Source organism: Larimichthys crocea, chromosome X, assembly GCF_000972845.2.
Source record: "Larimichthys crocea isolate SSNF chromosome X, L_crocea_2.0, whole genome shotgun sequence".
Lineage (NCBI taxonomy): Eukaryota > Metazoa > Chordata > Actinopteri > Sciaenidae > Larimichthys > Larimichthys crocea.
In genome coordinates, this window is record NC_040020.1 from 5,161,903 (window position 1) to 5,176,781 (window position 14,879).

General features: G+C 38.7%; 1 protein-coding gene across 1 annotated transcript; it reads right to left on the reverse strand.

The window, feature by feature from the left end:
- Positions 1-1,989: 1,989 nt before the first annotated feature.
- usp38 (ubiquitin specific peptidase 38) lies at positions 1,990-12,908 on the reverse strand. The gene is made up of 11 exons (XM_019256072.2): positions 12,747-12,908; positions 9,953-10,643; positions 8,494-8,629; positions 7,929-8,058; positions 7,580-7,681; positions 7,018-7,176; positions 6,742-6,935; positions 6,559-6,652; positions 6,350-6,456; positions 4,670-6,011; positions 1,990-4,039 (listed from the first exon to the last, which is right to left on the reverse strand). Exons 2-11 carry the CDS (start codon positions 10,632-10,634, stop codon positions 3,869-3,871), a joined length of 3,117 nt encoding a protein of 1,038 aa, XP_019111617.1. The 5' UTR covers positions 10,635-10,643; positions 12,747-12,908; the 3' UTR covers positions 1,990-3,868.
- Positions 12,909-14,879: the final 1,971 nt, after the last annotated feature.

Here is a 14,879-nt window from a genome sequence, read left to right on the forward strand (position 1 = left end):
TTCCAAAATAAAACGCCTAACGTCTAATAACCGCCCCAAAAAACGAACTTTTTTGATTTTTTAAGTTAAAGTTAGTGTATTTTCTAAAAGTATTTTCTATTTTAATCGATGTTTATTCACATTTGTAAGCCGTAGCTTATGTATGCTCATTTGTTTTGTTTTTTTTGTCAGTTATATTTAAGTTATTTCTAGATTTTATAATCGTTAAAGCGAATACATTTCCTTTATTTCGTGGATTTACAATGCTATATTTTATGTTTACCACATGTTTAAAAAAAAAAAACCCATGTGCGTGTTTTATTCAACGTAACGTTCGTCGTTGAGGACTTTATTTTGAAAGCCCACCGGATGCTACATCCCTCTAGCCTCGCTCGCTTTCGTGTCGTATTCAAAGTGGATCGAGGACGAAATGGGGAGGCGGCGGCGTGCAGGGAAAACTGTAGAGCTTCAACCATGGGACATGTAGTCCCAAAAAAAAAAAATCTCTCGTGTTCCGTCCCACAAAACAACAAATGACCACGGGGCGGTTTGATGGATGAAACATGATGTAATAGAGCTACGTGCACCTCTGGGTGAATACAAAAAGTGGCCCCAGACAGTTGGAGAAAAGACAAAGAAAACGACCCACCTCAGTGTGAACCGAAAGCTCCCATAAATCATTGCACGCCTAAACTACACTATCCACAAGGCGTGTTTATTCCCTAAAGAAAAGCTATAAACATCATGTAATCTTAGTAGAATACTAGGAAGCACAGTGCACTTAGTTGCACACTTCTTAAGTGTATTATAATACTCTCTGGTGTCATTTTATTGTAAGGAATTAAAATATTTTGTGTCTTTTTTTTTACTTACTTAACATGGCCTCAAAACTACACTTACCTGTATATTAGAGATATGATATGCTTATTTTTAAATGTATTCTAAGATAAATGTTTTGTAGGCTACTGTCCAACAGCACAGTGGTGTGAACAAAGGAAATATCTGTAAGTCTAATATCTAATATTGATCTGGTTTGCCATATCTTAAAAATAATCAATACATTGGACTCAACGGAGCATCCATAACTGGTCTAATCCACAGGCAAAAACGTGGTTCCCGCAGACTCAGAATGGTATCTGAGGAATCTTATTGGAATGCTATTGTAATGGTAAACACTTCCCTCAAAGGATGTTCCCAGTAAGTCTATGATTAATGACTTTGCCAGTGCACAGGCACATTTCCTCTTTCAACAGCCTCAGTATTGATGAAGAAATAGAGAGTAATTAAAGGCTGTAGACACAATACGCCAGTTTCTTTTTTTCATGATCATATATTTAGCACTACAGCCTGAGTGTTACAACATAAAACAGCGTGGTGAGCCATGTTCTACATGCATCGGGCTTCATTAAATCAGTGTGTCTAACAGGGATTTGTGTCTGTGAAGTTGTGTCTTTTAATACTGCGGTGCATAACTCATTTGTACCCACACAAAATGAACAGACCAACTGGCCTTATTTCCTGTCAGTACATGCCAAATTAAGATGTGCACATACAGTGTGCAAAGAAGGCAACAATAAAAACCTAAAACTTGCGTAAACATTATAAAATCCTGACTGACATTACCCTCAGGGAGAAGGCAAATTATCACACTAATCCCAAGAGTTAACATTTCAACAAAAGTGAGGAGAAAAGTGTAATGGTTTTGGTTGATTAATAATTGAGAATCATTGATTTTTTTTTTCTCCAAATGCCCTTTGAAAGCTTTAGTGCTACTGTGGTGTTTTTACCATATCAATTTGTAATTAGTAATAAATGGCATCTTTGTAAATAATTAGCAGTCATCCGTCCCGTGTCAGTAGATGCAATATGTGATTGCGCGTGATTTCCCAGTTCCCTTTTCAGTCCCTGCTTTGTTTAGACTGACTTCCATTTCATGCCAAAAATATTTTGCAATCAAAGCAAAAAAAAAAAAAAAGGGATGATGCATGTCTGATAAATTATGCAACAATGTACAGTTCTGTATTTCTTTTTTTAATCCACAAAGTCACTTTCATACCCCCCCAAAAACTTCCTGTTTTTGAGTGGAATTCTTGACATTTGCTGTATCAAAAATGTACAGAATCAGACATTTAACCATTTTTAGTTTCAGTTAGTTAGAAAATGTATTATTTCTAGCTTCATATCCATCTTGCCACACGTAGATGGAGCTACCTGTCACCCGTGATGTCATGGGTCTGTATATTCTGCAAGAAAGAATATAAATTATGTACAGTAGGTGATCTATTCACATGAAGCTGTAGTACTAGAGATGGCTCCTAGTGGTCAATATAGTCTCTGTGGAGATGTGGAATTGTGACAAGTAAGGCGACACAGACATTGAGGTACAGTTGAACATAATAACACACTTATAACATTTTGTGGCTCATTAACACATAAATGAATTTAAGGTTTCCAGAAACCATCTGCAGCTTTATCTTACCACTGTTCAAATTGAGTATTTATTAAATGCCTTTCATGATCATAATTTATTTTTTTAACATGATCGCAGGTTAACTATTACATTTATAGTTTAGTCCCCAACATCTGCCCACCTCTTTGCCAACATACCACTTTAAATAACTTTACCTTAAATAACCTGCATGATTAAGTTAGACAATACAACAAATACTGATTTGTTTTTCTGTATGGAAAGGTAAAGCCATTATGAATATTAACACAGTACAGGTGTATATCCTGACAAATTCCTCTTCAAAAAGTCTGCATTAAATATCAAAAGGCACATAAAATCAGCATGAACACAAAAGTCTCCCTGAATGATCAAATCAGAGGAATACATTAAAATATGCCATCAAACGGTTAACTCTTGTCAAATATGTTTCAACAAGCAGTTTGCAATTTAGCTTTCTGTAGATCGCACTACCTGTTGTTGGGAGAACAGCATCAAATATTCAAATTGAAAATGCCTTTATGTTGGAAATGCCCCATATATAGTACTCCATTTTCCACATATAGTTTTGTATTCCATGATTATTCAGAATGATATTTTAAGTCATATGTACATTTATTGCATGGGATATGAAACTTATAAAACACCAAAGCACACATCGAAAAAGATTCAATTATCTCAAAAATCAAACTCCACAGCTCGTGAAGAAAAGCCGCATGCAAATCCGAAAAGTAAACAAACGGTTATGAGCCGTGTGTTCAGAACTATGACAAATCAAAAAAAGTCTGTTTATCTTACAGTCCAATGCTTTCTTCTGTACTGTGCACTGCACATGCATGTATTTGCATATGTTGTGTGTTCAACTCTGCATATGTTTGTGTGTTTATGCTTGTGTGTGAGGTAATATTATAAACACTCTGAGAATCCAGATAATGGATTGTCAGAGTGTTCTAAAGTGAACCAGTTTTACATAGTTATCATGTATGTAAAAGTCTCTTGGGATACTAGTATTTATTGAAGTCATTTCTATAATAAATTATATTCAGCAACATTTATTTTAATTAAAGGAGAGTACACATTTGCACAAATAAGTGTTATGTACTTCCGAGTTTTGAAATTTGTAAAAATTAATAAGAGATTACAATGTTTAGATCACAAAAAAAATAATTAAATAAATTAAAAAGTATTAAATGATGGATAAAGCAGTGGTATAAAGACGATCTAATCAAAACTATAAGACTTAAACAAAACCAAATCTGGGATTAGAATCAGCGCACATGTGCAGTGTGTGTGTGTGTGTGTGTGTGTGTGTGTGTGTGTGTGTGTTCGTGTTCAGATTTCAGTGCTCTTTTTATGAGGTTATATGCACATCTATGGTATGACAGTTCAGGACTCCCTCAGTGCCAGTTCATCTGGGTTTCCTGCAGCATTTTGTATTTTCTTTCAGAAGACCAGTCTACTAATGGTATTGAAGCCTCCCCCTCCTCCACCACCTCCTCCACCAGATGGGCCGCAGCTCCCTGGTGGGTTATTGTCATCTGAACCGTTGGGCCTGAATGAGCAGGAGGATGAAGGGGCCTGGAGAGCCTGGGTCCTGGCATTGAGCTCCTGTTCCTATGGGCAGCACAGAGGAAGGAGAAACGTTAAATCTAATAAGTTTTTCAGTGTAAAATAAAACATACTTAGCCAATGCTATGCAAAATAGTTAGTTTAGCACTGGTGTAGTTCTATGTGACCAAGTGTAGTCACTTATTACTACAGCACCCTCTAGAGGTGATTTACTTCAGTCACATAGTGCGCCGGAAAGTCAACTCAACACAGCACAGGTCAATGACTCGTGAAATTACACCTCACGTCTTATAACAGGACAGCTCAGATATGGCTTCAAGTTCAGTCTAAAAAAAATAAATTCTGCTATACTCTGCAGGCTCTTACTTATCTGTGAAAGTACAGTCTGTTTTCCCTCAGCTTCGTTCCACCTGAGAGGATCTTGTACAGTCCTCAACTTTCATAATAATCCCACACTTAGGAGTTACTGCAATGATGTCATACGTCAAATGCATGTAAAGCACAAAAATAAGCAGTGTTTCAACCAAAATACCCACTGAACCTCTTAGTGGCAGATTTAATACTTGCTGTAATGCTAATCACGTTACACTTGGCCTGCATTTATTGGTAGAATTTATAGGGACTAATTTAAATAGGTAGGAGAAGTATGTTTTTTATCCACCCTCCCTCACATACCTGTAAATACAGCTTGTTGTCCTTGATAATAGCATCAAGCAGTTCTTTCTGCAGGGGAGGCTCAGCATTCAATCTCATTCCATTTGCCATCAGTCCGCCATTTATGCTTTGCCCTGGTAGCTCCTGTTTCCTGTACATGAGCACATACGCTGTGTCCTTGGGGAAGCGATTAGTAATGTTTTGCACTGATTGGAAGGATGAGAATGTCACTCTGCTGTCGTTGAACAGCAGCCAATCCTTTGCCTCCTGGCTACCATTAGGTGGTCTGTCGACTTGTTCAGGTGTAATTGTAAGACCTGAGCAAGTGGAGAGGCTAGACTCAGCCTGGCCATTTCCCAAATCTTCCTTGAGGGCGAAATGATTGGCTGGATGCTGTGTTCCATCTGCTCCATTAATGTTACGACCATAAGAGTAGTAGTGGCCACTCTCGGATGATATACCAGAATGCATCACCAGTGAGCTGAGGACATAGGGCACAGACTGGACTGACATCTCTCCTCCTCTTGTTATCTGCTCCGCTCCATCTATCCGGTCGTTCTCCTCTTCCTCCTCATCTTTTTGAGATGGTTTGAGCTTCTTGGCCAGATTCTCACTGCTCTCAGGAGAATCTACTTGCAGAGGGGAGGAGGTAGAAGAGGAACAATGTGTAGGTGTAGAAGGAGTATATACAGGAAGTCTCATGAGTGGAGGGATGGTGACATTTTCCAGAATCTTTCTCCGGACATGGCATTTGGCATCGTACGAGAACCGCAGCAGGGTGAGGATTAAGTATTCAGGTGCCGACACCACTTTCATGGTCCTCTCGGCCCGCTGGAGGGAGCTACACTTGTCACAGAAATAGGCATTCTCTTCGTCCAGGATCTCTGGAGCCAGGAAATAGTTCACCAGGTCAGGCACAGAAAGGGGAGGCTCATTTGTCGCTGGCATAGGAATGACATTGCTAGCTGGGACTTTGACGGAGCCTGGGTCAGGAATTTCACTGCCGCCATTGACAGATCCCTGACAGAGACCCTTGGGCTCCTCTGAAGGCCCCTCGGGTTTAGGGCTGTCCTGAGAGGTGGCAGAAGGACAGAAGGCCAAAGAGAGGTCTGTAAAAGGCTCCTCTTTCTCAGAGATGCAGTTACACTGCATACAGCGAATACCTGTGATCAGATTCCCACCAAACATCGTTTCTATCAAAGTCCTTCCGTCCTTCCGAGGTTTGGTTTCTGCTGGAGATGACTCCTCGCCCTCCTCTGGAGAGGTCTGACCTGTTGGGTCTGTGCTGCTTGTGTCAACAGGGGAGGCAACCTTTGGCTTCGCTGATTCAAGGACCTGAAGTGTTTTCTCTTCCTCATGTAACCTTGAGATAAGGAGACAAGGATACTCTTCATTACATTACAGCTGCGCTTTGGATTTAAATTTGTGCAACTGCTGTGATGGTGATTCTTTCTAAACAAAAATCCCTTAGTCACATCATTTAGTTGTATAGAAAGTACAGTTTACATTAGTAAGCCCCGGTGATGCACACCAAACACTCACAATGCTTTAAATGCATTGTGTTCTTCAGTTTTTCTGGCCTAATTTAATCCATTTATCAAAGGATAACAATAAAGGAAAAGCAATTTTGTATTTTAAATTTGATTTTGACACAATCCTATTACTACTTATTCTTCCAATCTGCCTGGAGTGCGACTGTACCTGTCTAGAAGAAATCTGAGGTACTCAGAACAGTCTTGCTGAGAGCCGACATTGAACCAGGGAGGCCGAGAAGCTTCCAAGAAGTTTCTGGGAGCGTATGCTGCCCTCTGCAGGAAACAAACATGCACAACACGTACACACACAAACATCAATGGTGTTGTCATCAGTAATGATATTCTGTAATATCTATTACACAGGACAACACTAACCTGAGTGTGTGCAAGGAAAGCGAAGAGCATCTGGAGCTTTTTCATAAGCATGTTGGAACCGTTTATATGTAATGATAAAACATGCCGCCTGAAACTGAGAGAAAACGTTTACTACACTCAGAATGTCCAGATTCATGACTTGTTGATTATAGTACGTGTGTGTTGTCTGCGTGCACAACTCACTCTGTGGCCATGAAGAGTGTCTGGATGATGCTGTTCATGTAGCAGGTGTTTCCCAGGTTGACCAGGCCAGTCTTGCCCGTCTCAGACTTCCCAATTTGCCTCAAAAGTCCTGAGGCAAATGAGTTGGATTGGGATGTCCAGGCACTTTTATTCAATATTAACTTGATCTCCTCTTCTCCGGGTTTTGGGAGATCCTGAGAGGACAAAGTATTCTTCTTAAATACCTATATATCTATATTTATATGAGAAAACATAAGTTGCCCCCCATTCTTTTACCTTGATGGCCTCTAGTATGTGGTCATAGAGGTCAGGGAAGCCGGAGTACTGGTACATCATGCAGTGTATGAGCTCAGTAAACTGTGGCAAGAAAGCTTTACTGCTGGGTAGACCATCTGTCCTCAAAGACTGGACTAGATCCACCACACGTGGAACAACCTGAGACGATGAGGGAGGACGATGAGAGAAAAATACGTTGAGGACACTGTGATGTTGAAAACATTGGATGGTACTGCTAATATTAATCACACCAATCTGTAGCATGGTCAGCCAGAGGGTAGTGGCACCCCACAGAGGGTTCAGTCTCATTTACTGAGTATTTTTGAGACTATTCATGTTTTTAGATGCTAATGAAATCGGCCAACTCAAGGGCCATTGCTTGGCATTTAAGTGCTTCACACATCATTAGTGGGAGAGAGAGCGGTGTCGAGCCTGGGGTTCTGGGAAAAGAAGTCTATGCAGCTTTGAAGTAATTTAAGCCAGAAGAGAAGAAAATGAGAAAGCCAATAAAGTGGCCATATGAGGAGGGAAATGGGCTGTGAGGAGACAGGAGATCCCTTACCAAATGGAAGGCCTCAGGAGAGTGCTGGAAACTCAGCAGCATATGGGAGAGCACAGTTAGCGCCCCCTGACGCACAATAGGGTACCACAGACGACTGAATACCTGTGGGTTCAAAAAAGAATAAGTCTTTATGTCACGAGTGCATTTCAAATAAGTGGGGAATTGCTTCGATTAATTCAAGTGAGCCATTTCTCCAGCCTTAGGTAAAATATCTTTAAGAAAAATCGCAGCAATCTAGCTTAATTACTGCAGTTTAACATCTGTGTTCTTCTAAAAGATGCGTACAATTTCTTTCTAGCTTCTTCCTGAGCTCTGTAATAAATCAAAATGAGGAGTTCTCACTACGAACCAGTTCAATTTTAAGCAGAGTGACATCTATGAGGATTGTGAACTTCTGAACTGCAGCCAGTCCTTTGAGTAGAGCAATGACCCAGGTATCAACATGTTGAGCCAGAGGCCAAGAAAGCCAGTCAATCATCCTAGATACAGAGAAGAAGATCACAGTATGTGGAGTGTAAACATTACAGAAACACAGATTACTACTATACTATAATATGTACACATAATATAACTTAAAAAAAAGGTGCAGTGTGTAAGATTTAGGTGGATCTATTCACGGAATATGGCAGACATTGAATACAATATTCAAGTATGTTTTATTTGGTGTATAATCAAATGAAAATAAGAATCATGTCTTTGTTACTTTAGAATGAGCCTATTATATCTACAGAGGGAGCGGGTCCTCTTCCCCACAGTCTGTTTCTACAGTAGCCCAGAACAAACAAACCAAACACTGGCTTTAGATATGTCCTTTTGCATTTTGGCTAGTTTTACACTAGATCCTACACACTGTACCTTCAAAATAACACACCGTAAAAGTGATTCATCTCGGACGACTAGGTGTGTGAGGTTACCTGCAGAGTGCTTTAGTCATGCTTGCGTCCTTGACATTGTGGTCTGTCGTGAGACTCTTGATAAGCACTGTGATCATATGGACGGGGATGTGCTGGACCAGGCTGGCCAGAGCAATGGATGGGTCAAAGGAAGGGTCTGCAACAAAGACAAAACAGAAATGTACAAATGATTTATAATTAGACAGCAAGTGGAAAGTGGGGTGCAAATATGTACTTCTAGTCGAATGTTACAACTAAGATTTGGAGCACCTTGTGATGATAATACAGTGCAACGCCACCATGAACTAAAGCCTCAAGAATTAGACAGCACTGTTTAAAACACTGTAAGCTTCACAAAGTTTGTCTTTATTGCAGGGGTGTCTAAAAATCACTTTTTTAGCCCCGATCTAGTGTAAAGTTCTTTAATGATGAATATCTGCCGATACAGACTGGAGTAGAATATTTATTTCTTCATGCATAATACAGCCGCACATTAAACTAAAGTAGGCCTACTTCATAATTAATAAAAAGATCTAAATTGCTTTGACAGCTAAACTGCTCTGTATTAACAAAATATATCCTGCATTGCAGCTTTTCTTTGATGGTTTCCTGTAACATTTTGTGCAGTGTCTTACAGTGTTTGTAATATCTGTGAAGAAGAGTGTGGATCTGTCGATTTGACAGCGTGAAAATACAAAACACTGAGGTTCAACAGCACGCTTTAGAGGCGCAGCTCACCTGAAAAATGTCATTGAAATAGAGACAGAGTGACCTTTTCACCCAAAGCGGCTGTGCTTCCATTGCTCACTGACGCATGCTGTCAGTATGGCTATTCAATTGAAACTGCTGCCTGGTGTTTGTTTATTTTGTGCTGCTCCACAGTTCAGTCACCTGCAACACTGCACAGCAGGCTCAGGACATCTCTAAAAATTTACCACCTACAAAAAGAGTGCAGCCTTGGCTTCAGCTGAAATATTCTCAACTCAACTACTTTCACAAAATGCTTTCTAATATTCGCTCTTGAAGAAAGTATACTCCTTGAATCAGTGGACTCGAAGGCAATTGCTCTACGGGTGTGTAAAATGAGAACACTACCTCCAAAATAAAAAACAATCAGTGTGCCAATAATACTAAATATTGTTGGATGAAGATCAAACTTATACAAAAGAGAGAAAGCCAAGGGATCAAAGTCAGCTATTGGCAAGGTCCTGAATAACCAAAATGAAACAACTGTTCCCGGGTGTTCAATCATGCACTAAAAACCCTGGTATTAATGCCAAAATTTATGGAGGGAAGGGCAGAAGTCATGGCTCCATGCTGCCAAATGAAAATACTATTTTTTTTCCCATTAGTGGTAGGCAGATGTCTATAAATCTACAATAAAAAGCTCCAAACTTGTTCGTATAAACCCTACAGAAAAAAAGTATGAAATCAGATACTTTTTATTCCACTACATTGTAATTTATCAAACTTTTCTCACCTGTGGAAGAGATAATAGCAAAGACTTCCTGCAGTGAGGGAAGCAGTGTGGCTGGGTCAGCCTTCCAGATGTTTTGCAGCAGTGTGCTAACCTTAGTCACCTGACCTACATACTCGCTCAGCTCCCGCTCTTGGCTGGCAAAACAGTGAAAGTAACTGATGGTTCTCACAAGCTGCTGGCAGAACAAAATGCCTGACTTATCCCTCGGGATGCACTGCACAAAGTCTGACAGCAAAGTGTTCAAGCGGGCACAGAGCGCAGGCTCCGGACGCTCGCACACCATCCTTAAAACCTCCACTTGGATCACGCTGAAGATCTCCAGCACCGATGGGCAGCTGATGAGCAGCCGTAGGCAGCAGTGAATGTAGTCTATAATGGCCGGGTCTTTGCGGTCCAACTGGCCATAGCCCTGCTGAAGAAGAGTGAGGACGAAGTCTTTACTGAAGAAACGCTCAAACTCCGGGCGGTGGTAACGCGCGTAGGCATCCAACACCTGGAGGCCGATCTGCCTCTGAAAGGCATCTTCACCAAGCAACACGAGGCGGGTGGTGAGATTAAACAGCGACTGACACTGCTCCTCAGTGACTTCTTTCTCTGCTGCTTCCACGACCATCTTCACAATGGCTTTCTTCACTGGAACGGAGTGATCGGAGCTCACAAGGCCCTCCAAAATCTTGTCCATGATGGCGGTCTGTAGGAGACAAGTATACTTGTTAGAAAAGGTCACATAACTTCTGCACTCATTGTGCCACCTTTTATATTAGTAACACTGGTGCGTTTTCCTATAATGACAAAGTTAAAAGTCTAAATAGTCAAAATGCCTTTTATAAAAAAAAATGTTAAAAGCCTGTTGGTGCACAGAGTCCGCGACACACTGTCCGCATTCATTCAGCGCACAGACACATTGAATGTAAGCATTCAGACGTAGACCATGTGTACTCAGCTTTAATGTGCTGCAGCTGGAATGTAGTGCACGTTCCTTTACTGTGATGTGACTATTGAGGCGAAAAGATGCTTAACAACTGGGTCTTTAAGTATTATACAAACATACAACCATAACTAGTTTTTCATTGTGGGCAGCTGTGCGGTGTTAAAAAAAAACAAAAAAAAAACATTATACTTCTCAGCACTACGACAACACGATAGATTCTGACTATTGCATTTAAAATTGTAACTCAACCTAAGTGATCATTTTCATGTTATCGATATGTTTTTTGTTAGAAAAGTGGAAATAAAGTCCACAAGGAAATCCTTACATTTGAGAATTTTCTTGAAAATGTACTTTCGATAATGTAATTAAATTCTTGTAGATTCATTTTCTATTGATTAGTCATTTAGGTTAATTGTGCACAATACAAATGCAGGTGCATATAACTTGTTACCGTTTTCTATATATTTCTTATCCACCTTGTGATCTGTGGGCTGCTCGTGAATTTCCCCAGTGTGGGACCATTAAAGTCAATTTGATCTCATCTTATATTCTCAGCACCAAGTTAAATCAAGTTTTATGATTGGGAAAACCTGAACTAAGGTGTTAATTACACGGTATACATGATTTTTTTCTAAATATGTGATATGAAAACACGTGTAGGATAACTGTTAAGCCTATGTATCTAATATCTAATAAACAGATATTAATGATGTCACTTCTTTTAACCAAGCATTTAGACTTCATGAACTTAAATATTTATCTTCTTCGAAAATGTAAACAAGCTCAATCAACAATAAACTATGTTTGTAGTTCTTATATGCACGAATTACAGAGTAAACTGGATAACTGAAATAATTTTACAATGTAGGCACTGATTTTTTATGTCTCTGGTTTAATCAAAAGGGTGTTGTGTCAAGTCAACTTTATTGTTAATGCTGCCATATGTACAGGACATACTGAAGTTAAAAGATATCTAAGAAAAATACGGCAAATCTAAAAGATATAGGTAGTACAGTATAAATATGGCAGATATAGAAGTATAAACGGAATGAACAGTGAGATCTATCAAAAATAAAAAGAGGTGCGGGAAGAGAGAATATTGAGCAATATTTCTCATTTTCATGGCAGGTTTTGAACAGCAGGCTAACTATAATGTGATAGATAGATAGATAGATAGATAGATAGATAGATAGATAGATAGATAGATAATAAAAATACAGCAGAATAAAATACTGAGGTAGAAAAAAATAAAACACAGAATGGGACAAGAACACTTAAAAAACAGAAGATTAATAGGTAGATAAGGTGCAGTATATAATAATAACAGTGTAAAATAACAATAATAATAATATATCCATAGAGATACACAGAGAAATGTGTCATATATTTAGCCTGTGTTCAAGTATAGCTAACTATAACTTGATGTTTTTATATATTTCTGGTCACACACAGTCATTCACCATTAGCTGCCAGCTGTAAATAAGAGCAAACCCAGGTAAACTGAAGCACTCTCACTGTTTTTGTTGCCCCCTCATGAAGGAGAACAGCCCCTGAACGCCACCCGGCTACAGGCTTGAAGCGGCTGCCGTGCTAATGTTAGCCGTAAGGTTAACTTTAAAAAATGTTTCTCTGGCTCGTCCGGCGGGTAAAACAAACAAACGGGACTCTGACGTTAAATAAAACCGAACCGCTGGAGCCAGTTCTCCGGCTCCATGGCGACAGTTGTTACTAACAACGGGGGAAAAAACCGAACAAAGCGATCGAACGGGCCTGCCGTTAGCCGAGTAACGCTCGGTAACTGTGACTTGGCATAAATACCGCCGTCTATCAGCGCCACACGGACGCTTTGCGGTGTGTACTCACCCAAATAAAGCATGTCAACCGTGTCCGAGCAGATTACCGTGAGTTGTCAGATGATGTTTGACCTCTTTTAACGGAGAAATCGGTTTTATTTTGATCGTTACAATCAGCTGATTAACCTCCCGGCGACGTCATTCCGGTACACAGAGACGTCAGTTTTCGTCTAAACATTGCCTGTTACGCTTTGCTTTTTTTTTTTCTTTTTTTTTAATATATATATAAATAATCAATAGTTCTAAGTCAAAGATCGTTTTTAAAAGTTTTGAATGATATTATTTAAATTCAGTCAAATTTCTATTTGGGCACTTTCGATATGTTTCTGTATTGTTGGTGTGCTGCATTCACGTACTCCTCATCCAGTTTCAGTTATAGTTCACGTCACATAGAGCAGGGGTCTTCAACCAGAGGTCCGTGACCCCTAGGGGGTCCGCAGAGGTATTGCAGGGGGTCCGCCAATTTTTGTCATAATAATTGACAGTTTTCACCAAGTCCGCCAATTTTTGTCATAATAATTGACAGTTTTCACCAAAATAATTTGTGAGAATTAAAAAAAAAACATAAAGAAAATGATAATGAGTAAACTACAAGCATTAATATGTAATAAAAAAGCTACTTTTGACAAAAACTATTACTATTTATAAATTATTCCATTATGCCTGAATGTTTATCAATCATAAACACACTTATAGGCTTATAACTCAGCATATAGATAGGCTAATAAGGTGAAATAAAAGGTGAATAAAGTAAATATAAAAGTTATTATAAGCCGGGCTTAAAATGTGACACATGTGGGTCTCTGCTCCGTTTGGCTCTCGTCCAAGGGGTCTTTGGGCTGAAAAAGATTGAAGACCCCTGACTTAGAGCATTTATCTGCATTGTTTGGTGTCCCTTGTGCTAGATTGATTCTCTGTTTTTCCCCAAAATGATATCTAGGTCTCTGAAACACTGTAACTGTATGTAAATATGTACATTTGAATGACTGGCTGCAGAGTATTTGTTATATAGATTACAAAGTATTATGTGCAGTGGGCCTTATTATCCAATAACCAAGTACAGGAGTTTCAGAGAATAGACATGACATTTTATTTGAGCACGTTTCTCTCAGCTTTTATGAGAGTCACGCAATACATCTCAGCCTATCAATCAAAAATTTAGATTTGTCTTCATAATCAGTTTATATACTCAAATCTAACTGATGGAAATCTTAGAATAATCAAAGCTTTTAATCAGTATTATTATGAGGAAACTCGTGGTGTTATGATATGATACTGTTACAGTACATTGAGTTCATAAAAACTATAATAAATAGATATTAATGATGTCACTTCTTTTAACCAAGCATTTAGACTTCATGAACTTAAATATTTATCTTCTTGGAAAATGTAAACAAGCTCAATCAACATGAAACTCTGTTTGTAGTTCTTGTATGCAATTACACGAACTCCAAAGTAAACTGAAATAATTTTCCAATGTAGGCACTGATTTTTTATGTCTCTGGATTTAATCAAAAGGGTGTTGTGTCAAGTCAAGTCAACTTTATTGTTAATGCTGCCATATGTACAGGACATACTGAAGTTAAAAGATATCTAAGAAAAATACGGCAAATCTAAAAGATATAGGTAGTACAGTATAAATATGGCAGATATAGAAGTATAAACAGAATGAACAGTGAGATCTGTCAAAAATAAAAAGATGTATACAGTGTAAACAGTTTGTTAAATTTTTTGTGAATGGTGTACAGCAGTTAACTGTAGGTGTTCACGTTTAACTGCTCTGCACTCTGTATATTTTGATTTTTTTTAATTTACTCTTATTTTTCTATTATTGTGTTGTGTATTTTGTTTGCTTATTGTTGCTGTTTGTAAAGGGAAAAAAATAATTTCATTGCTGTATAAGCCATGTGTTTTTACTTGCAAATGACAATAAATCTCTTGAATCTTGAATAGTGCAGTCAATTGCTGTACACCATTAAAAAAAACTAACTGATGTTGATGGACTCCAAGCTTTTGTTAATGAGTATTTTAAAAAACATAAAAAAAATCAGCTGTGATTTTACCACTTTTTTTGTTATTTGCAATATACAATACAAATAAGCATATTCAAATACAATTACAAGTTGCTTTCAGAACTGAGCGT

Excerpts from the sequence above, each read along its gene's own strand:
- usp38 (XM_019256072.2), bottom strand. The coding sequence starts at position 10,634 with ATGGACAAGATTTTGGAGGGCCTTGTGAGCTCCGATCACTCCGTTCCA. Across the intron at positions 8,630-9,952 it reads TGCTATTATCTCTTCCACAG|ACCCTTCCTTTGACCCATCC; the intron begins GTGAGAAAAGTT and ends TCTTTGTTGCAG. Across the intron at positions 6,653-6,741 it reads ACACTCTTCATGGCCACAGA|TTTCAGGCGGCATGTTTTAT; the intron begins GTGAGTTGTGCA and ends GTTTTCTCTCAG.